The sequence below is a fragment of the Vanacampus margaritifer genome, chromosome 4, assembly GCF_051991255.1.
Source record: "Vanacampus margaritifer isolate UIUO_Vmar chromosome 4, RoL_Vmar_1.0, whole genome shotgun sequence".
NCBI lineage: Eukaryota > Metazoa > Chordata > Actinopteri > Syngnathiformes > Syngnathidae > Vanacampus > Vanacampus margaritifer.
This window is the reverse complement of record NC_135435.1, coordinates 20,045,438-20,069,949: the sequence shown is the minus strand read 5'-3', so window position 1 is coordinate 20,069,949 and position 24,512 is coordinate 20,045,438. Positions and strand designations below refer to the sequence as shown.

The 24,512-nt window shown below is 40.9% G+C and overlaps 1 protein-coding gene across 2 annotated transcripts in view; it reads right to left on the bottom strand.

Annotated features, from left to right (window-relative positions):
* The window catches only part of ush2a (Usher syndrome 2A (autosomal recessive, mild)), a 167,481-nt gene extending 148,850 nt beyond the window's left edge, over positions 1-18,631 (bottom strand). For both annotated transcript variants that reach the window (XM_077563122.1, XM_077563121.1), the window contains exons 1-10: positions 18,324-18,631; positions 17,116-17,766; positions 16,031-16,245; positions 15,601-15,831; positions 13,628-13,796; positions 5,417-5,552; positions 1,843-1,906; positions 1,253-1,354; positions 887-1,076; positions 528-736 (exon numbers count right to left, since the gene is read on the bottom strand). In XM_077563122.1, coding sequence (XP_077419248.1) covers positions 528-736; positions 887-1,076; positions 1,253-1,354; positions 1,843-1,906; positions 5,417-5,552; positions 13,628-13,796; positions 15,601-15,831; positions 16,031-16,245; positions 17,116-17,433 — 1,634 coding nt within the window. In that variant the 5' untranslated portion in view covers positions 17,434-17,766; positions 18,324-18,631. The remainder of the gene's footprint in view (positions 1-527; positions 737-886; positions 1,077-1,252; positions 1,355-1,842; positions 1,907-5,416; positions 5,553-13,627; positions 13,797-15,600; positions 15,832-16,030; positions 16,246-17,115; positions 17,767-18,323) is intronic.
* Positions 18,632-24,512: the final 5,881 nt, after the last annotated feature.

Sequence of the window (24,512 nt, the reverse complement as noted above, 5' to 3'; positions counted from 1 at the left end):
GTGTATCTGGTATCAAAGGAGGGCCTGGAAAAAGTAATCTGCCAAAGGCAACTGTAGGCGGATAAATTTCTAGTCACTGTGAAAGTCTGAATAAAGTGTGCTTCTAGACCAGAGGTGGGCATCGAGGGCCGGAGTCCTGCATGTTGCCCTTCTCCAACACAGCTGATATATGATCAGCTCATCAGCAAGCTCTGCATAAGCCTGATAATGATCCTGTTGATTGGAATCAGCTTGTGTTGGAAGTGAGAAACCCCCAAAACCTGCAGGACTCCGGCCCTCGAGGACCGAAACTGCCCACCTCTGTTCGAGACGTTCACTTTGCATTGATGTACAAGTCGGATTTTAAAATGTGCTCTTTTTTAATTTAATGTTTAAGATTCAATTATTACTTCTTTTATTAAAGCTTTATGGTCTCAAATATAATCTTAGTGATTATAAAATGTTGTAAAATATTTTTGTGTAGAACTAGATGTTATCTTTGAACTACAACTTTTTAATTTAGGATTCAAACACGTGTTGTGGGTAACCTGGGCAGTTGAAGACAGTTGACGGAGTCGGGTGTCAGCAGCGGCCCGTTGTTCCGCATCTCAAATACATTGCAGTCTTTAGCCACATACTGCCAGTCCAACCAGGGCTGCTCTCTGTTGGTTCTGTTCTGTTGATCAGGGAGTCTTCGCCTTTGGATCAAAAGTGACTCAGGCAATGGGCCACCAAACTGAAGTAAGACATAGAATACCTGAAACGGAGAGTGGGAATTAAAAAACAGCAACAACATTGTACCACCAAAAACACATTCCAAAGGAGAAACTTAAACAATTGGTGTTAAATTGAAGCGTGTATAAAGAGATGAAAATAATGAGGGTACATGAAGTAAGCACTGAGTTACCTGGTACTGTCCATTTGCCAGATCCACGGTAATAGTGAACCCTTCGTCCAATTCCTGTGTGGTCATGAGTTTTGAGCGCCATATGGTGCCCATGTCCTGATCATTGACATAAGCGAGTGGATGTGCATTGAGGTTTAGTCTTAGGACTCGGTCGTTGGTGGTATCCTCAACAGCATTGGGGATACAATATCTGTTCACAGTTAAACAAAAAAAATGGCATTGTAGTAATCAACATTTAGGTATGAGAAATGAATGGAAACAGAATGGAAATTCAAAGTAAATATATAAAAGCATTTAAATGTTCAGCTACTGTTTAATGCTCACTATTGCAATAAAATGAATTAGAAAAACAAATTATTAGTATACCGTTCTAGTAAGGGGTGCACTCTGGGGTGAGTGGGAGGACAGCGACACTCAGACTGGGAATGGAGCTGTGGCGGGACGCCTAAATAAATCTCCACTATTTCCCTGTTAAATAAAAAAGTAGAGCTAAACAAAGCAATGGAAGTCTTTGATAAGGTAGAATAATTGCATGATTAAAATTATTAAATGACACTTATTTTTGACAGAAACAGCCACTTAACGTTTAGCATAATACATTTTAATTCAAGGATGAACACAAATTCCATTCTTCATGGTTAAAATGAAATCATCAAACACTTGTTAATTGGTGTTTGACAAAACACAAAGCACAAAATAGCCATAATTTGTCTTGTTTAAGTCCTTACTTGTCTGCATGACTGCCAAAAGTAACACTAATTGCCTTGTATTGAATTTCGAAGGAAAATCCCTTGGAAGCAGTATAGATTTTAAGATGCAAGGATTAGACTTGTCCTTTTTTCCTTCAACTATTCATCATTCACAACTACTCGGTATCTTTCAATTCCAAGCATCAGGCAGTCTTATTTGATTCATTCACAAAAGCCTCCATTGACACGTGTGTCTATCCACCTCACCTGTTGGTCAAAGTGGCAGGATAAAATCTAAAGTCCTGCATCCGCCCCCTGAACTGATTGGACCCTGGAGAGATGAAAAGAACACCGGTAAGGTGTTAATGGGTTTGCACTGAAGTCGCAGAGTTAGAGGATTTCACAGTATTTAGTAGATTATCTTATCGGTTTCTTGATAACAGCTAAGTGAAGCTGCCCATATGCTACTCATATAAGCTTGGTTCATGATCCAAGGCTGACAAAGATCAATCACAGTCTGCATTCAGTGCCACTAAAGAGTAGCAGGACTTTAAAAAGCCTTTGCATTAGCCTGGCAAGATGTAAAGCATTTGGCATTCACCGGAAACTCATTAATTACTGAGAAACATAGTGCTTATCGCAGAGTTCTTACTCTATATGCAAAAATGCTATGTACTTGTATTCTAACATTTGGCTTCTTGGACATTCAGCATCAATTAATCCACACATGCACATTCATGCAATAACATAAAATGGGCCCTATGCAAAATTGAAGGATGGAATTGTGTAAAATGTCTGCCAGATTTAAGTTTCAAGAGATGTAACTCAACCGCTTGTTGATTGCTTAACTGATTAAGAACTATGCGAAGACATTTGCCTTTGGGCTTTATACCTCACAAGTGTGATAGTTGACTATCATAAGCTCCATAAAGCCAACAAACACTTCAAACAGCTCTAAACCTCAAAATAAGCTTTAGCCATAAGAAACTGGTAGGAATTAGTCACATATGAGAAAATGTGATGAAGTGTGGTGCTGACTGATGCAGAGAAGAAAGGGTGTGCGAGAAAATGACTGGACTCTACACAAGAGGCGCCATCAAACCCAGAAGTGAGCACATCTCAACACACAAGCCTCCAAACGTGACAATGCTGGCTTGAACATGAAAGACTAAAACACACACGGGCAATGATGTTAGTCCAAAGAGAGCTCGGGTGTTTTAGTGTCCAACAAAGTTGTCTAGTTTGACTACAACTCTTAGAAAAAGGATATCGTCTAAGTGTTGACAGAAGCCCTGCCATGTCTAGCTTTGTCGGAGTGTGTGTGTGTGTTTAGAAGCTTTACTGTGTGTATTCCGACAAACTGCAAACGTGAGCCTATGCATGTGCACGCCTGTGTGTGTGCGCGTTTGCATTTGAGGGAGGCTTTGCTGCGTTTGGCTCGAGTACATTGTCCAACTGTGAGCGTGCGTGCTGAGGTGGTTGTGTGTGTCAAAAACTGAATGAGAGTGCGAGAGCGTTATGGGATCTAAGTGTGTTCGAACAGTGTGTGGTTGTGCAGCCTGGGGCTTTGGCTGAGGATTTCTTTAGCGTGTGGAAATGGGATTATGGCTTCCTCTGTAAAGCACTCTGCCTATTGTTACTGGGATGATGCAAGGTATAAGCTTTAATTCTGTCTCTGTCTTCCAAACTCCGTGTTTCAGTCATCCGCTGCATCGCTAAGTGGCTTTTTTGTATTTCATGTCATAGGAACTGTTGACAGCAGATACCAGCAGCAACGCATGGTTTTTGTGATTTGTATGCATTTTGTTTTGACAATCACACCATTTTGTAGTCTTACTCTTTTCGGTTTCATACCTGATTGAATTATGACATACTTGATTACCAGTATTAACAACAAGTGCTGTTCTCATAAACTTCTTTGAGTAGCTACTATGGCCATGTGCAAGCCATGTTCTCTGCTAAAGAAGCAGATCTTTATGTCATGATGCATTTATTTGAAGTGGAAGTCAACCTTAAACATTTCTTGACAATAATATGTTATATGTGACCTCACTAGTCTAAACATGACATTCTGATTAATATTACATTTGTGGAATATGAGTTATGAAGCGGCAGCACGGTGGGTGACTGGTTAGCACGGCCGCCTCCCAGTGCAGAGGACGTGAGATCGAGTCCGGGCTTCGGCCTTCCTGGGTGGAGTTTGCAAGTTTTCCCCGTGCTTGCGTGGGTTTTCTCCGGATACTCCGGTTTCCTCCCACATTGCAAAGACATGCATGGCAGGTTAATTGAACACTCCAAATTGTCCACAGGTGTGATTGTGAGTATGGTTGTTAGTCTCTGTGTGCTCTGCGATTGGCTGGCAACCAGTTCAGGGTGTACCCCGCCTACTGCCCGAAGCCAGCTGGGATAGGCTCCAGCACCCCCGCGACCCTTGTGAGGAAAAGCGGTCAAGAAAATGGATGGATGGATGGATGGATGGAGTTATGAAGCAAAATCCAGCCATTTTTATCCATCTCAATGGGCGGCTATTTTGCCACTTGCTGTCGACTGAAGATGACATCAATGTTGCTCAGGGCTCAGGCAACGGCCAATCACAGCTCACCTGTTTTCTGAAGCTGCGCTGTGACTGGTTGTAACCTGAGACCTGAGCAACATTGATGTCATCTTCAGTCGACAGCCAGTGGCAAAATGGCCACGCCCTGAGATGGATAAAAACGGCTGGATTTTGCTGCTTAACTCACATTCCACCAATGCAATATTAACCAGAATGGCATATTAGTGACTAGTGGGGCTGCATAGAACAGATTATTCATATCAAAAATTCTGGGGGGTTGACTTCCCCTTCAAATCTGGACAGTACACTGGCTTATTGAACAAAACTTTTACAAGTGATCCTGGTTATGCATTTGTTTCTTGTTACTCATCAGACACAGAATTCTCCCACCAACAACAGACATAGTTGTCAATCAATACATGATCAGCATTCGCACAATCAATTCACTGATCAAAATTCCAGACACAGCCCCCGGGGTTTGACGATCAGCTACACATACACACACACGACAGAGCCAATCACTTGTATTGATCACAACTTCTGATGTGATCTTCAACTTATCAGATGCTACCTGCAGTGAACCAGGGATCAATGCCTGATAAACGAGAAGAAAAACACTCGTTTATCACTCTGCAGATGAACGGATATCATTTTTCTCTCAATTTCTCTCCTATTGACTCAAAGACGGCTCCCAGGCACCACCAATCAATCACATATGCGTCGTTGAAAGAGGGGGAGCATAAAGGTAGCGTAATCATTGACATCATATGAAAAAATACTACAAGATAAACTAATGTACACATGTACATTTTGAACATTAGGCACATTCTCATTTGGGTCTCCAAGGGGGCTGCCCTGCAAAATCCTGCCACTTTATATATATATTTTTTTTTAATGCATTCCAGTACATCTTTCGAGCAGCTGGGCGGCTAGGGTGGGGGGACCGACGGCCTGATAACAGTGCCCGGTAAACGTCTAGCCTCAACCTCATCATTTACCGTCCAGTCCCCCTCTCCTCTCTTGGGAGCTGGTCAGGGTGCATCCAGGTGCTGGCGGACCGCCCTGAGTCCATAGGTTGAATGGTCCATTCTAACATAGTGGATGAGTTGATATCTTCCTTTAGTTACTTTTTGAGATAACTGAACTCTAGACACATTCTTGGAACATACCTTGAGCATAACAGAAGGAATAACAAAATACTTTGTGCTTCATTGGGTAGGTAATTAACTTGTAACATTTGTTGCCAATTCTTCAAATATCACCTGACAATATTTGTGCCATTATTACCTTTGGAGCTTAGTCCCACCCTGATGGTGCTGTCCTCATTGATGTCATGTAATCTGGTGGGCAGTGATTGGGTCTCAAAAGGTGTCCCATCCTCCTCCAGACCATCCAGGAACAGACTGGCATGTCTGTCGTGCACCTGAAAGTCAGTCAGAGTAACAAATCTAAGTTGTCCAGTGGGAAGGTCTTCATTCAATATCACAGGCGTGTACAGCAATAGCGTCTTAGGCAGAAACCGATATATGCCCTGGAAACAAGCAAACTGGCAAAGACTGGCCCCATGATGCCCAGCAAACAATTCGGAAAACGCAGACATAATCATCAATGTTTGATGTTGATGTCATGACAGCAGTTAAAACTGAAAAATGGTGTGGGACGTCATCATTTTTCCTGAAAATACTTGTTAAATTGCAAATTATACAACCTTAGGGGCATTCCACTGAATTAAGTTAATACTTTTCTGACTCAGCATTGTTCTTTGTATGTAAAATTGTGATACTGCTGTCTTATTGGATCGAATGTTGAATAGATTGTATTTGTGAGAATGTTCTAATATGTGACTGGCTATTACTTTATCAATGATCTTAAGGACAAAAGTTGGACCCAAAGATATTCAACAGTAACCGAATTGCGAATTCATTTCATCACAAAAGGGCAGCTTGTCTGTGCATTCAACTTGTGCATCAATCTCGAAAAGTGTACACACATTTTTTTTTGCATATCTTTGCGTGACCCGGTGTGTGTGCCTGTGCGCGCGTGTGTGAATTATACATACGACTAATCTTCCAACTCATTTCCCCAGTAGCAGGAAAGCCTGGGGCTAAACTGCCTCAGCGCAAATGAGCTTTCTGTTTGACCAAAAATCTCTGCGCTCTTGCCTCTGTCCTCTCTCGATCTGCAGCATGAATATGGAAAACGGTGCAGCCGACAACATCGTCAAAGCAGCGGCAGCTCCCTTTCACATCAAACCCACGGGGGAGGGGACAAAAAAGAAAGACACCTCCATAAGAAAAACTTTAATGTGTGCTCTTGCACTCTTTCCCTTTGCACAATCTCCAAATCCGTTTTTGGGAAACACTCTGTATGGATGCTGATAATCGTGATTCTTAAGACCTCCCTCCATTCTCCTCATTTTTCCATCGTTCATTTATTCTGGTCAATCTTGCTTTGTCCATGGCGGTTCGATTGACTTCTTCAACCATCTTTTGTTTCGTCTTTGCCTTAGGACCTTTATGTAACAATTTGAATGGATATTTATAAAGTGTTAACGCTCTCTGACCACAACTTCTCCCAGTAATGATTACCTCTCCTTTCCCGCCCTGTCACTCTCATTTGTTGTCAGCTCTTTAGGGAAGTTGAAAAGGTGTGAGGAGGGAAATAAGTCCAAGTAAAAAAATAAAAAAAACGCCTTTAGGGGATGAAGGCAGTCCCAGACAAGTGTCTGCGTCTCAGAGGATGGTTAAGACGCGCAGACAGACACTTTCATGATGGCTGATTGAAGACTGGCAAGCACATGAGAGCTCAGGAGAGAATGGGAGTAAGCGAAGGAAGGGGAGGAGGGAGGAAAGGGAAAGTCAGAGAGAGAACCAGAAGAAGGGCCCACTTTAAGAATCTTTAAGCCCGAGCAGTGTGGCTCTTGGGGAGATGTGAGGCAGTTGTCAGAGCTGATGTAAATGAATAGTGAAGCGCTTCATCCTCCTTAGCCGCCACGCGCCCTTCTGAAACACAGCCAAGTCCTCTTTGTTAGCTCTCATAAACACTTAGGTTTTTCCTTTCCCCAATTCATCTGTTTTTGCTGTTTTATTTCCCTTACCTCTCCACTCCAATCATTTCAAAACTCTTTGAGAATGACAGAAGTTTATTTTACACATTCTTTTCTTAAGTGCTGAAAACTAGTCTCATTTGGACTGATGCCATTTAGTCCAGTAATATTAAAACAGTACTTTGAAGGTACCTAGTCCTTTCCTTGTTTATTGTATTTTCTGTTCTAAGCACAACATAAATAGTAAGTGAACCCCCAGCATTTCACAATTCACCTACTCGCAGATTTTTGTTAGGTGCTATGTTGTTGTTGGCAGGTGAGGCTTTTTGTGGTGAGCACCGGAAAAAACAGGGTGGTAAACCTCTCAACATGATGCAGAGAAAGGTACGTGCAGTAAGGTACAATAATTCAATGCAAAACAAAAGATAGGTGATTGCAATCTATGTGTCTGTGTCAAAAATAAACCTTAATCAAACTGCTAGTAGGAAACTAGTAATTATTTACATGGGTTACAAAACAGGAACACATTTTCAGTGCTTTTTTATTAATCAAATCATGTAAAGCCATTTGTTTTATGATTACTGTTTTTTGTGATCATAGTTTGGGTTATGTTTAGGGTATAAACTACTAATGAAGGCAATTATGAACATTTTTAGAGGGTGAGGTCTTGTGAATGTTCTCTATTGTATACATTGTACTGTATATCCCAATTAGAGTTTTGGGAATTGATCACCAACCTCCATGAATTGTGAAGGTTAACTGTTGAATCACTGCATGCAATTTCACACACCTTTCAATATTACACACGCACGTCAGACTATAGTCAGGTTTGAGTGAACCACAGACGCAAAAATCATGTTACAGTTTGCCATAATAAAGGCCTTTTTTTGCAACATAATTGATTATTTCAAGTTTGTTCCTAAAGAATTCATTGTTCTAAGGCCGTTTAAATAAACCTGTCCTTGGGTGGGGGTGGGGGGGCGGCCCCCTGGCAAGCACCTAAGCCTCTGTAAAAGCGAGGGAAGGCAAACCATGAGTGGAAAGCTTTTAGTGATCTGTACAGGAGCATTTTGACTCAAGCTCTTCTCCATTTTCACACTTCTGCCAAGCTGTGGCTCGGTACACAGTGTGGAGACCACAGTGTTTCCTCTAAGCTCACTTGATAGTGCTGAGCTACAGCTATAGGAGGCGGAAGAGAACACTACATACAAAACAGGCCGGCTTTGCTGTGCAGACACCACACGCACATTTTCTCGTTAAAGAAACCCACCGGCCTGTGTAAAAATGAATTGTCTTCTTTTTTTTTTAATATCTCTTTATTGGTGAGCACGTGCCTTGTTTTGGAGTCAGGGACACAAATCAGATATCCAACAGCAACAAGCACACTGATTAATTGTGTCTCTTGTCATAGACACTTCTTTTTTCTTTTCATGTTCGTTCGCCTCCTCTCAAACATCAAATCTCCGCGTCCAAACATCCACAAACTCGCTTCACTTTCTCTTCAACCCCCCTGAGGCTCTACTACCTGGGCTGAATGAGTGACAAGCCACTCACTGATAAGACAAATACTAACACAGCCAGGGAAGCTGTCAATAAGGAGCAAGCGAGTGAGATAAAAGAAGGATGGGGTGGTGAGTGAATCAGGGATATTGGAATGAAAGGTCCAATAAAAGAAAGAGCTGAACAAGGAACACATACAGAGGCGTTTTTTGGAGAGCATTCAAGGAAAGGCAGATACCTGTTGATCTGTATGAATGAAAGACAAAATATCATGTATACTGTAGACTATGTTTTTAAAAATGCCAAATATGCATAGTTGAACTTTACATTACTGGATAATAAGTGGATAATCACTGATGTTTGTAGGGATGTTCAATACCACTTTTTTTCCGACAGATACCCGTACGAGTACTCTACTCTAGTAGTCACCAATATACATACAAATTATACTGTGTGACATTGCAAAAAAAAAAAATTCTTAGACATCGCCTCATGTGTGTTGGTGCATTCTCTGCAATGACAACAGTGGTGCACACAGTTAATATGAACAATGGATTATAGCGAAATAGTATGTACTCCATATTGTTTCTGGGCTGTGTTTACCGTATGTATGGTTAGAGCTCTCACTATACTTAAGGATGTGGGTTGCCAACGTTCCAAGCTCCTGATTGATTGGATTGCAGTTGACAGCTGGCGAATGCATACATGCAATGTTTTTAGCACAAAATGCACCCAAGTTGGAAAGTGGTTCTACTCTTTCACCATTATCCTTGTGCGTGTCCTCAACAAATGACCAGACAAACAGAAGCCCTGAAGGCCGCAGTGTAATTTTATAATACCACTGAATGATCTCTCCTTAATGCCATTACAATGGGACTAATCATAATAAACTTAATATAATTTGAGGAAGCTTGGGGCGCAATTAAAAGTCCAATATGATTATAACTATTGCAATGTCTTCACTTTGCAATCTCCAGGCACATTGTCACCTTTCCTGCTCCTCTTTCCTCACCCTCTCTCCCCACTTATTGCCCTTTCTCTTCTTGTTTTTCACTGTCCAAGCTTCTCTCTTTAGTCCCCACTGCGAACTGTTAGCAGCTCTGATGTACAGCCAATATTCACTCTATCGTATTAGGTGGTGAGCAGTGTGCAAGGTAAGAGATAGGAAGCGGAGGTGAGGAGCAAAAGGAATAAAAAAGAGAAAAAGAAAGAGAGGGGGAGACACATTTGTTCTACTCATCTCAGTGCTAAAAGATACAATTACCTCTCACAGCATATTATCCATGTTTTATACCAGCCCAGGGCCCCGTGCCTTTGCCTCGTCGCGCTCGCCCCGTGTAAGGCCCATATTTTAACACTAGCTATGACAGTTTATTTAAGAAAAGAAAATTGTCCCCGGGGAGATGGAGAGGAGGAGAGAGAGGAACAGGGTGTGAGTGTAAAGAAAATGAGCGGGAGAGGGGGAAGGACGTAGAAGGTGGAGGCGAAGAGACAATGAAAGGGTGGTCGGCGGGGGGTGGGGAGGGGGGTCTCTGAAGAGATAGATGAGACTAGGGAAGAGAAAAGGAAAGAAGCAGAGAGGAAAAAAGAGAGCGAGGGCATATATAAGGTGACATGCCAACCTTTTAATAAAGACCATTAGTCTAGAAGACTTTTTCTTTCAATGCAGGAAGCAATGAGGGGATGCACTGACAAAAAATAATTAAAAACCGCGAAAGAAAGGATGGACACATTTAGGGTTCTTTATGATGGCACATATTACAGTTGGGTCAGCCATACCCACCACATAGAATTTCCCTTCACCAACACAAGCCACTGCTTAACCAAGAGAATGGTCAACTATAGGAATGCATTGTTGTAGACAAGAGAACCAGGCCACGGACAGGCCTCTTTGGACCGGGCTGCTAAAATAGTTACATAAAAATATGGCTTCATGTTCTACTGAAAATACCCCTCGTACGACTATTCATGATAAGCGTTACCATAGTGACTATATTAAGGCATTGTTGTTACCCTTGTTGGTGATTTTGCTGCTAATACAGCTACATAAAAATATACAGTGGAATCATATTTGTTGTTGTAGCCTTTTTATAATCAGCCAGCAAGAATATGCAAACTTCACAAAGAATGGCCGGAACCTGGATTCGTGCTAACCAGTCATTCATTGTGCCGCCGGATGGCTGTTCTTTGGTAACTGAAATTAGTTGGTGAGGAGATTTATTTTTCAGCGCAATTTTTGTTACCACGGATTTTGGAAATACAGCGGAGGTAGGTGTGCACCGATCACAATTTTCCGGGCAATCACCGACCCCTGATCTTTTAAAAAGTCTGACCTGCCGATCCCGATTTTTTTTTCATAATAAGCAGCCACCTTCAGTGTTCCAATCTTATTTTATTGAAAAACATTGAACAATATCTATGAAATGAAATAATACAGTTTGTTTTAACTGCACATTATGTATTTCTCTCAAATAAAAATAAAATCCTATTAGTCATCTCAGCAGAAGAGGATACTTTTTCAGACCTCTGAAGAGAGAAATGAGATTGGTGGAAAAGATCGGTTTATTTTTAAGGGCTTGGCCGATCACCGATCCCTCAAATTAAAGGAAATCGGGGCTGATTTATCAGTGCACCTCTAAGCACAACCTCTAAAGTTGAACACATCTAACAACTCATACAATTTCAAAATTCAAGCAAGATTTTAAAAACAGTTCTGAGGTTGTCCAAAACCTCAGGAGTTCAGACAGTCGTCAAAAGTGTGAGGTGTTTTGAGACGTCTGCGTATTACACAAAAGCATAACTGACAGACATCAGTTCAGTGAGCATCAAATGACACTTTTGACCGAACTAATTCCGAAAATACAGAGATCTACCTAATCTGGGGTGTTAAAAGAAGCATAGAAAAAAAGAAACATGTGAAAAGATTATAATAATATAGACTATGCCGTAAAAAGCGTCACTTTTCCTCTAATTCTATTTTACCAATGACAAAATGCGTTTTGAAACAGTCTCTCAAAATTGATTGGGTTCTTCTTTACTGTAGGTCTTCTAGACTTTGCTCCAGTAACCAAACACAACAATAAGAAGCTCCCAGGCATCATCGACGGTACTATAAAGCATTTAATAACTTAAACACATGTACATGTGCTGCTACCTTTGCAAAATCCTGCTACGATGTTCAAATGAGCCACAGATTAGAGTCTTTGAAGTGAACTATCACTACGCTACTCTTCCTACACCCCCCCTCCCAATCCCCCCTTCTCTCTCAGTCCCCTCCCGGCTACCTTTTCCACCGCTACTCTGTACATTGTTATCATAATCAGATGAGACAACTACCTTGGGAACAGCAGCCTCCCTACAGCACCTTGCTCCTGGCCCTGTGTGCACACACATGTGATTGTGTGTGTGCGAGTGTGTGAATTGCTCCCGGCACTTGGAAACCCGTATTCCTTTAGACTGTCTTTTTTGGTGTTTTGATCTTTTCAAACCGACAGATGACTGGTGTGTGTGCGTGTATGGGAATGTTTCTAAATTACCCATCTCCTTCATAGGGAAATATCTGTATCGTGGCTGACACACGGCTACAAATTATCACTGAACTGCAAGTTGCTGTGCGAATGTGTATTAGTGGGGATGTGTGTGTGTGTGTGTGTGTGTGTGTGTGTACGGGCATGAGAATGGCAGTATGCGAATGGTGTTTGAATGTCAAGGATGATTATGTTACGACTTGGAATGGTCAAAGCCGATCACATCACCACACCATTAAACAAAAGGCAAGACTGATTCATAGGAATACACACGCAACACCTCTAAGACATAACACCCTCACAGCAAATTGGTTACAACGGTTACACTATCATAAGCCCATATATATACAGTGTGTTCACAACACATACACAGACACTGGAGATACACAGGAACCAGAAGGACTGCACACATTTCAAGACTCTCATGTAGAAGGAATCGGCCTAAAAATAGCTTCACATTTGTTTCACCTTAAGTCACAACTTTGTTCAAATGGCACTTACACGATACTTCCCAGAATGTAAAGAAAAAAGATCAAATCACATTTTAAAGTCAAAAGCGTGATAAACAATAGTAACAAGTATAAGAACAAGTTTTCTCCCACAGCAGCACCGATCTTATTCAGAGATGCTGAAAGAGGGAGATTGTTCAGCAGAGCAATCTGTAAAACGAGACTCCTCAACCAAGCACTAACACACCGTGAGAGTCATTTACAGCCTCAAAATGTCCCGCCCCTTCGTGGGTCGCCATTTGAGAAGATTTAGAGCTAAAGAAAGACTGTTTGTGTTCTTGGAAGACAATGCCTTTGATATTTATAGGCATTGCATCCACTTGACCTTACTTAAATAACTTCCAACAAAAAACATAATTATGTTTTATTCAACTACTGTATTATATTAGTTAAACTAAATGGCAAATGTTTACTTGCTGGAATTAGCCTGTCATTCAAAGAATGTAACAGGTTGATTCTTGATAAGGTATTTCACACTTAGCCTCGGTTATCTGGTTCCAATATAGCATAATGGTTCAAGCCATGAACTTTCAACAACGTAAATAGCGTTATCATTTGCAAAGAGCTGACATCTTCAATTAAAATTCTGGGTCAGTCAGGAGCACTGCAAAAACCGAAGCATTGATGATCACAAGATCGTGTTGTCGATCAATTACAATCAAAAAACAATAAATCGTTGAGCCCTAGTATGGCCTATGTGAGAACAAAAAAACGATGGTGTGACAATGCACATAAACAGCAATTGACAGTGGGTCCACATGAGACCTTGACTTGGTCCAGACCTAGACCACAATATGTACCATTTGAAAATACCCGGCATACACTAATAGCATTGGACCAATTCTTAATTCAAGGATCAAACTCACAGTATTCAGCTAATGACAAATAATATTATCTGGCCTGTTAACTATATTACCTGTAAAACAACGTGTGTCCACCTGTCCATCACAAGTCGCCCCTCTGTTCTGAAGCTGACGGCCACAGGAGTTGAACTTCCGGACCGAGAGTACTGCATCCTGACAACCTGTTCCGACACTGTCAATGAAAAGACTAACTGGTCCCTTGAGTTTTTCTCCAGCAGCATCCTGAGAAAGAAAAACAAAAATGCAAACATCAATAAGAAATGGCATGATATGAACATTTCAGTAGCATGAGAAAGGTGGACGTGAAAAGAGGTTTCTCAGCATGAGTTGAATCTAAAAACTCATGTCGAGTTGAGCACCACTAGATGCAGTCTCTCATTTTGACATTTATACATGTAATATTAATATTTTACACGACTGCTAGGTTTCTGGTGCTACACGGGTTGCAGACTCGCACAGGCGAACACCCTCCACGCGTCATATTAACCACCATCAGTGACATTTTATGGCAAATCATGGCTTTTATGAACCCAGAGACGCCCTCCATATAAATCAGTGATGGATGAATGAGACAAGAGCATCTGTGTGAAACGTCTGCTGCACATGTATGTCTACGTAAGAAAAGAACAGGAAATAAAGTCAAGTCAAAAATGCTTTGACAAACGATGTTTTGCTGCTTTCCAATTTAAATTATGAACAAGTGTTCCCGTTTATTAAATGCGGCACTGCTAAAGAACACATTGATACAATAATTGAGGAGTGAGGGTATTGACAACAGAGTAGATGATATATTATGCAGGTCATAATATCCATATTAGTGAAAATCAAAACCATGAAGTCACAGAAAACTTTTCCGTTTCTGTGTCTGACATCAGGTAATATGACGACAGTTTGTGCCATCATCTCACTTGATGAAACCTCAGCACATATTCCAAAAGCAATGTGCAAGACATCATTCAAAGCAAAAAAAAATGATTAGCTCAAACGTGTGTTTCGCCCTAAATAAGATATTTGGAAGCATCTCATGTTATACATCATTATCAGCACTTTTATGTAAAAACTTCTTAGTAAGAACAGGTGGCTGGTTGTGTCCATTTAGATGAGTGGAAGGATTTGAAATCACAGCGATCGAGACAAAAAGGAGATGGACGCAGGTGAGGATGGAGACCTCTTTTTATCTGGATTCTTTGATGGCAGCCGTGACTGTGTCGACTACAAAAGGCAGTCGGCTGATGACAACATCAGAAAGAAAGAGAGAGGGAAAGAGACAGAAAGCCAGGTACAGTTGTCATGTCCAACAGGACAAGAACCTGCACAATACTCTGCCAATGCTCAAGTGTCCTCTTAATGTTGACATGTTTTGTCGCGCAGAGCCTGAAACAAACCCATTTCACATTAAATTAGAACTGGACAATTTGTCCACAAATGTCAATCAAACCAATAGCCACTGAGCTTTACTTTTTGCCTTTGTATCTTTTCTACTTAAAATTTTAAGGCGGCATAACAGTGTACTAGTAGTTGCCTATGATTAGATTCAAGACAAAGGACCAAGAGCTAAAACAATCAGCCTTAAGTGTCACTGTATGAAAGGGGAGCAGGTCAGGTTGCCAAACCTCTTTTGTGCAGACGTGTGACGTGTGCATGTGTGTGATTGAAAACAGATCTCAACTTTGGAACTTTGCACCAACAAACTGCAATCCAAGAAGGACATGACCGTGAATTGTGGACTACAATTTCGGCATGGTGACTACAACACACAGCCATTACACTACTTTAAGTCTTTATTTAAAACATGTTCCAGGCAAGTGCATTTATTCCAAATGCTATCTATCTGAATGCGTCTGTGTGTTTTTTTTTTTAAACCCGCAACAAAAGGTTAACTCATATCCATATCATACTTGAGGCAAGTTCATATGGGCAACTACCTACCTGTTGCCTCAATGTCTCAATTTTGATGACAATATAGTTGACTCAGATTTACGGTTTTAACATATTAAACCATAGAAACCGATATCACCATACTCACATCTCTCCAAGAGAGCTTGGTTTAATCCATAATGCCAGGGTGAGGGATCCTGAAGTTCCCAGCTTCTGAGAGGGGGGAGACAGCAGACATTCCTGCTGGCCTTGAGGAAACACAACACTACCGGATACAGTTGAATCTCTACTTGGCATAGAGGTGGTCAAACTGTCCAACTGTGATATCGGATGGAGGCTAGGACGAGTGTCTTTAGAATCTTCAGTGACGCATGCACCCCTGGTCAGAGGAGGAAAGGGTAAGCTGGCAAATATTGTTCCATGAACAGAGTTTATATACACTCACTACTGTAAATGTAGAGCGGTTGTTATAGCTCCTGTATTAGCTCTCAAACATTGTGTAAGCATGCCAAATCTATGGGTAAATAGCCACAATAGCAGTTATATATCGTCACTTATAGTCTTCAACATTTGATTACCTGTACGCAGGCAGTAGTAGCGGGGCATAAGGTGGCGTGGACGATCTATAGGGACACTCCTGGTCACAGGAGGCCTGATGGCACATCAGAAGCTCAGCCTGTGAGGAAGCCGTCTGGCAGTAGACGCTCCGATCCGGAACGCCACAAGTTGAACGAGCTGGAGAGGTGGACACGGGTTTGAAGGCAGCAATGTTCTCCATTGGTGGGAAATGTCCCTGTAATAACGACAGAGGATTGAACAAGTGTGACCATTCCCATTTAATTTGGACCTCATGTACTTATTCTTATCAGCAGTAAACCGACACACTCGGATACAGTAATGACAATCTCGTTGAGCACCACGCAATTTAACGGCCTGTGCGTTAACTAATGTATGTGGAATTCATCCGGTAGATGGCCTGTCTTAAAATCACACCAAGCGATTGCTCACATACATACACTGAAAATGTGTTAGGAATATGAAAACTACAAATTATACAATAGTTATACCAAAAATAGCTAAAAGGAAGAAAAAATAAACGCAAATTGTGGCATTTGGGAAAAACAGGATATTTGATTGAACATCAACGACATTACCTAATAAGACCTTGGATGTAAAAATCCAGTTTTAAAAGTGCAGCTGTTATTGTGAAAACCAAAAAACTCGCTATACTCAGAGCTAAGCGTCCTCAAAAGACTTGTCTCTAACATTCAAGTATGCTGGGAAGAAGGAAATATGATCTCCCACTTGAAACTTTCAAGGTCTGACCTGAAATCATTAGTAAAAAGCAAACTTCAGACAAAATTCCATCATAGGTTGTGATGGTAACATCAAGTGTAACCAAGAAATACCTGTCTAAATATCTGTAAGAAATGGCTCAATATAGAAGTACATTTAAATAGGGCCACATTTAGCCAAGTTGATTAGCAGCACTGTGTAATTGTACACATATGCACTCATGCAAATTAGGGATTTGAAGATTGGTTAGATATAGTAACCAGCAAAGACGAATATATTTGTGCATGCTAGCCCACAGTCGTGGCTTCTACTGACTTATTAAACAACTAGCACATATTAACAAGGCTTGACATTTTTTTTTTCTTACCTGTGATGAAGCCGGTTTGAGACACAGACAGATGAAGAGGACAAATATGTAGAAGATGGGTTGCCACCTCATCACCAACATTATTTTATCATCTCTCTCAACATATTCTTTTGTGCTGTTTTTCACAGGATGTTCATGGCTCCTGCTCGTGTTTTTGTCCTGTTGGAGTTCATTTTTTCTTGCTACTCGAATTAATGAAATCCTAGCAGCTTCATTGTCAACTTTTGCGACTTCCCAGCTGCAGTCAATCCATAGTTGATCTCGTCTTCCCATCCTCTTACAAGTTGTTATGCTCCATGTTCTCTTCATTTGTAGCATTCCACTCTTTGCTGTTCTGTCATATATGTGTCCTGCAACTCTAGAAAACGGTAGAATTTGAGGTTTCTACATCAGAAGATGTGAATTTCTGGAACATTCCCGAGACCAGTCGTATCTTCCAGAAGTTGGAGATGCTTTGGAAGCCTCCCGACAGCGCTTGAATAAGTGATGACTGGCATAGTGTCATGGTGGCCAAGTTACGGAGACATTTTTTCACCGGCCAGTGCCCCCAGGGGTGAAGGTGCAAAGCTTAGGCCTCGGTTACACCGCCTCTGACCGCCACACACACCGACCACAACCAAAGCCTTTGCATGATAGCTAGGATTTCACAACCTGTGGAGGGAGAGAGAGAGCGGCAGAGAGATGTGGTCAGACCAAAATCCAAAATGAGACAAATCTGAGGCAAGTGAAATGCCATGCAGGCTATTCCCTGGCCAAAGCCGACACCATCATGTACAGCTTGATGGAGGCACGGCTCAACTGATACTGCTACATCACTTTCCCCCACCTTTTCTTCATTCCCTATTGAATTAAACATGCCCTGTTTCCTCCTGGCATCTGGCCTCTAGGTTTCTCATACAACTCAACGGCTTTTTTCGCATTGGTTTGCTGGAAATTGAGGCTTATGTCAAAATCTCTCTTCATTGCAATGCTTATCAGCTTCAATTTCACATTTTGACACACACACACACACACACACACAAAGGGAGGCCAGCGGAGCAGTCGGGCTCAAGTGTTGAATTACTTGGACCCGCTCACAATAATGTGCCTTGGAGAGGATGGACACAGTGTATCTAATAACGGTGGCTATCTGTTGCTATATGTCGTCACAAATGTGTTACAAATAAGCAGATACGGTTAGAAATAGCAGGGTACAGTTTGTAGCTCACCTGTTGCTGCTGGCTCCCGCTTCCACTCCCACTTTAAACCATAAAAGTCCAACTTGTTGATTCGACGTAGTTTGGGCTAATTAGCAATTTAGCTACCTGGACGTGTAGCTCAACACCTGTCACACGACCAGACGGGGGGAAACAGTCCTTTATACTTCCCTTGGCTCAACTTCTGGTTTTATGAAGAAGAGGAAAAAGCCCGCAAGACAAAATACAAGTTGTCTGGGTTCGCGCCTCCTCCTCCTGTCGCCTCTTTCGGTGCAATCTCATTCACAACAAGCGGCACACACGCGGGTGCTCCTAAGTGGATTAGCAGCAACCAGCCGCCATCTGGTCAGCGGCGCACCAAGCCGCGCTCATTTCAAAGTAACGGAGACGTCACATTACACTACTCCGAGGCAAGTTACTGTATAGGGATTAAGAATACGGCGCTAAACTAATGACAGCAGCTCGTTTAATATATTCAATTATGCTCTGACTAACACCCCCACCTGTGTGGGATGAGATACACAGAAGTGGCTCTCACGATGGAGGGGACGCCACCGCCGTTGCTAGACAACGGAGATTATGACCAACCACTGAAATCATGGCCATGCTGCATTACTTGACGTAAAACTATCGAGTTCCTTACACCACCATCGACGGCACATATCTATGTTATTAGTCCAAAGTGCAAAGTGATTAACAAAACAGGGTAAATGGCAATGATGATTAAAATCAATATTCAAGCATTATAGCGGTTTTAGCTGCACATGATGACAACCAAAAAAAAAGTCAGTGATGCTTTCCTAGGAGTTGTAGAAGTTTTAATGATTGATATTTAGCTGTTCCTACCATGTAAAATCATTCTTGATATTAATTGTAAGAACTCAATAATATGATCGGCGTCTGACTCTTCACAAAAATGAAAATTGATTGGAGCAAAATATCATACTATAAGCTCTGCATTAATCAGAACACAATAAATAGCTCTCTATTTTGAAAAGTTTGGTGACGCATTGAGTTAGTTGATAGTTTGAGTCTCAGAAAAAAAAATGTTATGTGTGGAAAATGTATTCAAAAGGAAAACACAATGGTGGCTGGAATTTACATTTCAATATTAGTAAGTAATATTGATTTTTAAAAAATAGCCTACTGCAGATGTAGAAATTAATATAGTTAACATAACTATCGAGGGTTCTGTGTGTTGTGTACAAAACAAAAGTATAATAAAGTCAAAATTACATTGGAAAAAATATATAAATATGCCACAAACGAGAATATGATCAACAGTAGTACTCAGAAAATTAGAACGTATACAGTATAAACTGTTTTTTTTAATGTTGCGTCTGTATGTATGTCATTGCTAAAACAATGCATATATATATATATATTTTTTTTTTTAAGTATTAATTGTAAAAAAAAAAAAAAAAGTACAGTTAAAGCTCAAATGGTGCGGCCCATCAGTGTGTAAGCAATTCAACGATGTAAACATTTCTAACAAAACAAAACAAAAAAAGTAGCATTTCTTGCTAATATTTTGCCGCACTAGCAAGTTTTGTTATCGTACTAATCGCGTTTGAACAGCTGCAATTTGCTTTGGTTGAACAAAGGCATTCTAACTAGGTTTTAATTAAGTGTTCCTAATGACCTTAAGGAGATTAGAGGTTCGCCTTCTAATCAATAGCAGGCAGAGAGGAGCAAAAGGAGGGGAGAAGGAAAGGAAGGCGTTGACTTGGGGCTCGGGAAGAGGTATGGAGGAAAGGGATGGAGGAAATAAGGGAGGAAAACGCAGATGAGGTAAGAGGGAAGAGGAAGTTGGGGGTGAGTGAAAATTGATTGATGATGGAAGGAAAAATGGAAGGTGCGTGCCGGAGACAGGCGGAACCGCGCTACACACTTGATCTGAAATATTAGCCAAAAGCAATTATGAGAAATATAATTGGAGAAATCAATATCCAAGATACGAAGAATGGTAGACCATTGGGTGGATGGATGACTGGATGGAGGGAAAAGTGCTACATGGGTGAATACAAGGTTTGGATGGATGGGTGGATGGATGAATGGATGGATGGATGGATAGATGAATGGATTAATGGATGGATGGATAGATGCATGGATTGATTGATGGATGGATGGGGATGGATGGATGGATGGATGAATGACTGGATCAGGATGAATAGATACATGGCTTGATGGATGAATGGATGGATAGATGGATGGATAGATGAATGGATTAATGGATGGATGGATAGATGCATGGATTGATGGATGGGGATGAATAGATGCATGGCTGGATGGATGGATGAATGACTGGATCAGGATGAATAGATGCATGGCTTGATGGATGATGGATCGATGTATGGATAGATAGGGATGGATAGATGAATGGATTAATGGTTAATGGATGGATGGATAGATGCATGGATGGATGGATGTTTTAGGGGTGTAAAGGATGTGTCAACAAATGGATGGACGGTGATGACAAATACAATATGGATGCATGCATGGCTGCACAGGTGGGATGAATTAATGGATGATTGATGGATATGTATTACATAATGGTTGTACATACAGTATGGACTGTTGCATTGATATTTGTATGTAGAACAATGGACAGATGGCTATGGACAGAGCGATAGGAACATGCATGCTGGTTGGATGAATGAATGGATGCATGTTGGATGAACGTTTTCATTAAGGGTAGATGGTTTAAATGGGTGAATGGATGAAAAAGCAGACGCATGAATGGCACTTAAAGAGATCTCTCGGTCTCCTCACAAGACATTTGAAGAGAATGTTTCCTCTCATCGTACTTTGATGCACTAATTTATTCAGCCAGACGCATTCAATTCCGGAGAAGTGCTATCTCACAAACCGGATTAAAACTGGAAGACGAGCACCCAATTAATAATGTCTCATTTTCTAAATTACTTATGTATGACTTACATTTGATTAAATTGTGTTTGCTGGCCTAATAACATTAAGCGTAATATGGTAATGTGTGCAGTAAATGTATTGTTTCTCTGAATCTACGTAGCAGCAAGGAGATGTGGAGCCATCCTTGTCCTCATAGCTGATTAGAACACATCCAGGCAGTACAGTAGTTATCTTTATGCTAAATCAAGTTTAGTCAGTTTGTACTGAAAACATTTTCATAAAACGTACACTTCTTATTATTAGAAGAAAACTATAGCTGTGAAACAAAAATAGTGTTATAAAAACTGAAAACTATTATAACTCTGATTCACACCCATCTGCCTATTTGTGTGCTTGTTCTGTGATTCTCCAAGATGACACAAGGTACCGCCAAAGTGCGGGCTAATAGGAAAGTAGTAATTGCTATTTTTACAGAGGCAAAGGCGACGGTGCATTTTTTCTAAATCGAATCATGTGTAAGTCATTCAGTGGCTTAGCAATGGAAAGTAACAGGTATGAATCAAATGTTTGCTATACTCTCCAGCTTCTGCTGTCCTTAAACCTTTCAAACCTTATATCAATTATTTTCCCGCTAACACCATTCATCCTTTCCTCCATTCGACTGGCCCCTCACCATGCCCTCAATCCCTCACAATTTTCTAAATGTGCTCCCATTTCTGTCTCTGTTTTATGCATCATTTTCTTGACATAAATGAATATATTCTAATCCATGTTTATCATTCATGCACCTCAACTCTAAATGAAATGCACCAGAAACTAGATATAAAAACAATTTGGCTTTTCCTGGGCTTTCATACCCTCAAGTCACACTGCCCATATTGTGTGTGCACATTGTGTGCCCCTTATTGGGGCTGGGGCCAGCGGCACCCTCAGGGCTGTGCCGTCCAATCCCCTCCATGCTGCGTGTCTATAGGATTGAATTAACCTCCTGCCTCTCTTGACGACGCACATGCGCGTAATCATTCCGCCCCTCACACACGTGCACACACGTGCACACACCCACATGCACATACTATTATGCTAGTAGTAGTTACCTTTTCCCTGTAAAGTATTTTAGAGCTGATTTTACAATTAGTTTACACCATCTGGTAAACTGCACAATTTTTATATTCAGGGTTATTATTTTGGAATTTTTATTTGAGTTTGTTTTGTTTTAAGTTTTGTTTTTTAAATTGAGTTCGTTTTAATTAGTTTTCAGGGTGGTTCTGGTAGTTTTTATTAGTTTTAGTTGTTTAAAAAATGCTTAGGTTTAGTTTGTTTAAGTATTAGTTTTCTTTTCTTTCTTTTTTTTCTTTAAAAAAAAGTGTATTCCTTGTGCGCAATATTTAATCAACACCATGGTAAAATGAAAAAAAGTAACTAATTTGTTACTTAGCGTTGCATTTCGGCTGAGTTAAATAAAAAAAGCAGGCAAGCCGAGCCATTGGAGCCAAAAAGTCAAGCATGCAAAATTGTCACCTATGGGGTAGATGCCACGGACTTCCGGGTTTTACACATCAGCGCCGTTTCCGGCCACTGCTGGCCGCGTTCCAACACTCACACGCACACCCCTGCGCCCCCCAATTCCGCGCTCCCGCTCATCGGCGGGAGGGCGCCTTGGCTAGCTGAAATGCTTCGGACACTGAGACAGACACTACACACTCGCAGCCTCGCACTCGTCGACGGGAACGCGCAGATAGTCGGAAGCGCAAATACTGGGACGCGGCCCACACATCGCAAACCGGAAACGGAAACAAAGTTGATGGGTGAAAACCTGAAAGTCAAAAGTCCCGCCTCCTCCGTGGCATATAGTCCATTAGCGACCTCATCTGAAGGTGCTTTTCTATTGGCTGCTGCTAGATGACATCACTTCTGTTTGACACACTTTCAAACGTCCTTATTCCGGTTAAATAAATATATTTAAAATCACATTTAAAATCATCCCCAAAGTCTCATCCATTAAATTAATTACCAAAGACTAAAACAAAGGACATTTTCGCTATAATTATAGTTAGTTTTAGTTAATTTTCTTTTTATAGTTTTTTGAATTTTAGTTTTATCATTAGTTTTCATTAACGAAAATAACCTTGATAGTATTTAGGATTAAATTTTTTTCACTTGATTCCAGATCTTCTCAGACAAACCGAGCTTGTTTTCTCCGATGATGATGATAGTGATAATAATTAAAAATGATAATGGTTATAATCAGAGGTGGGCAAAATTGTCGTTTCATCGGCCCGGCCCATTCTTGACAGATGCCCACCTTTCGGCGAGTGCTTTATGATGCCAAGCCTTGAAAAATTACAGGGACGTAGCACCAACTGACCCAGGTTTACGTCCATCGATCCCTGTCGGTACAGACGGTCCTTCTCCGTCCATGTATTTTTAAGTCATAAAGCACTTACCGGAAATTCGGGAGCTCTGATTGGAATTCATTCAATGAATAGATTTCTACAATGATTCAGAGGGATTATCCCACACTGCTCTCATATTTATGAATGAAATAAGGTGACATCTACAACAAACGTCCGTGGAGCTCAGAACCTGTTTGCCAGCGCCTCAATCAAATCCACCAAAATCACATTACACCCTCTGAGCCACAAGTTAGACCTGGTTTTAAGTAGTCTAAAATGCAACCAAATACGTTGGAACACCTTTCGAGTGCCTCGATGGATCCGTTTTTGTTTTTTATGCTGCGTGTCTAAGTGTGAATTTGCCTAGATTCAACCTTTGCAGATTATAATGGCCTAGATAACTAAGAATTTACACACATTAAGAACTATATCTAAAAAAAAGTACAATTTTAGCTTGAATATCATCAGTATTTTTTATTAAGTCAGCATTGTGACAGTATGTTAAAAATTAATTTGGCAATTATGCTATTAGGCTAACAACATATAAAATGCTGCCTTCCCTGACAACAAGGAGAACAAAAGGAACAACCTTGTGACACATGCTACTGTATACTAAAGCAAAAAGATACTTAGGGGATTTTTTTGTGCAGCACGGTGTTAGCACATCTGCCTAGCACAAGATTCATCAAATTAACTTGTTTTCTTTAAACATCAAACTGATGTGTGAACTGTAATGCGATCCCTGCACTTGTTAAATACTCTATATACAGTAACTTCTAAGTCTCTACTGTTATGTTTACAGTCGGAATTGTGTTATTGAAAACATTCATGGCATCTCCTCTAAGCTCTAATTGGTTCACTGAGTAAAGTGGTGGCTGCATATCAAAAGCTCCGGCTATCTCTGGGCTGCTAGAGGGGGATTTAAAGTGCCACTAAT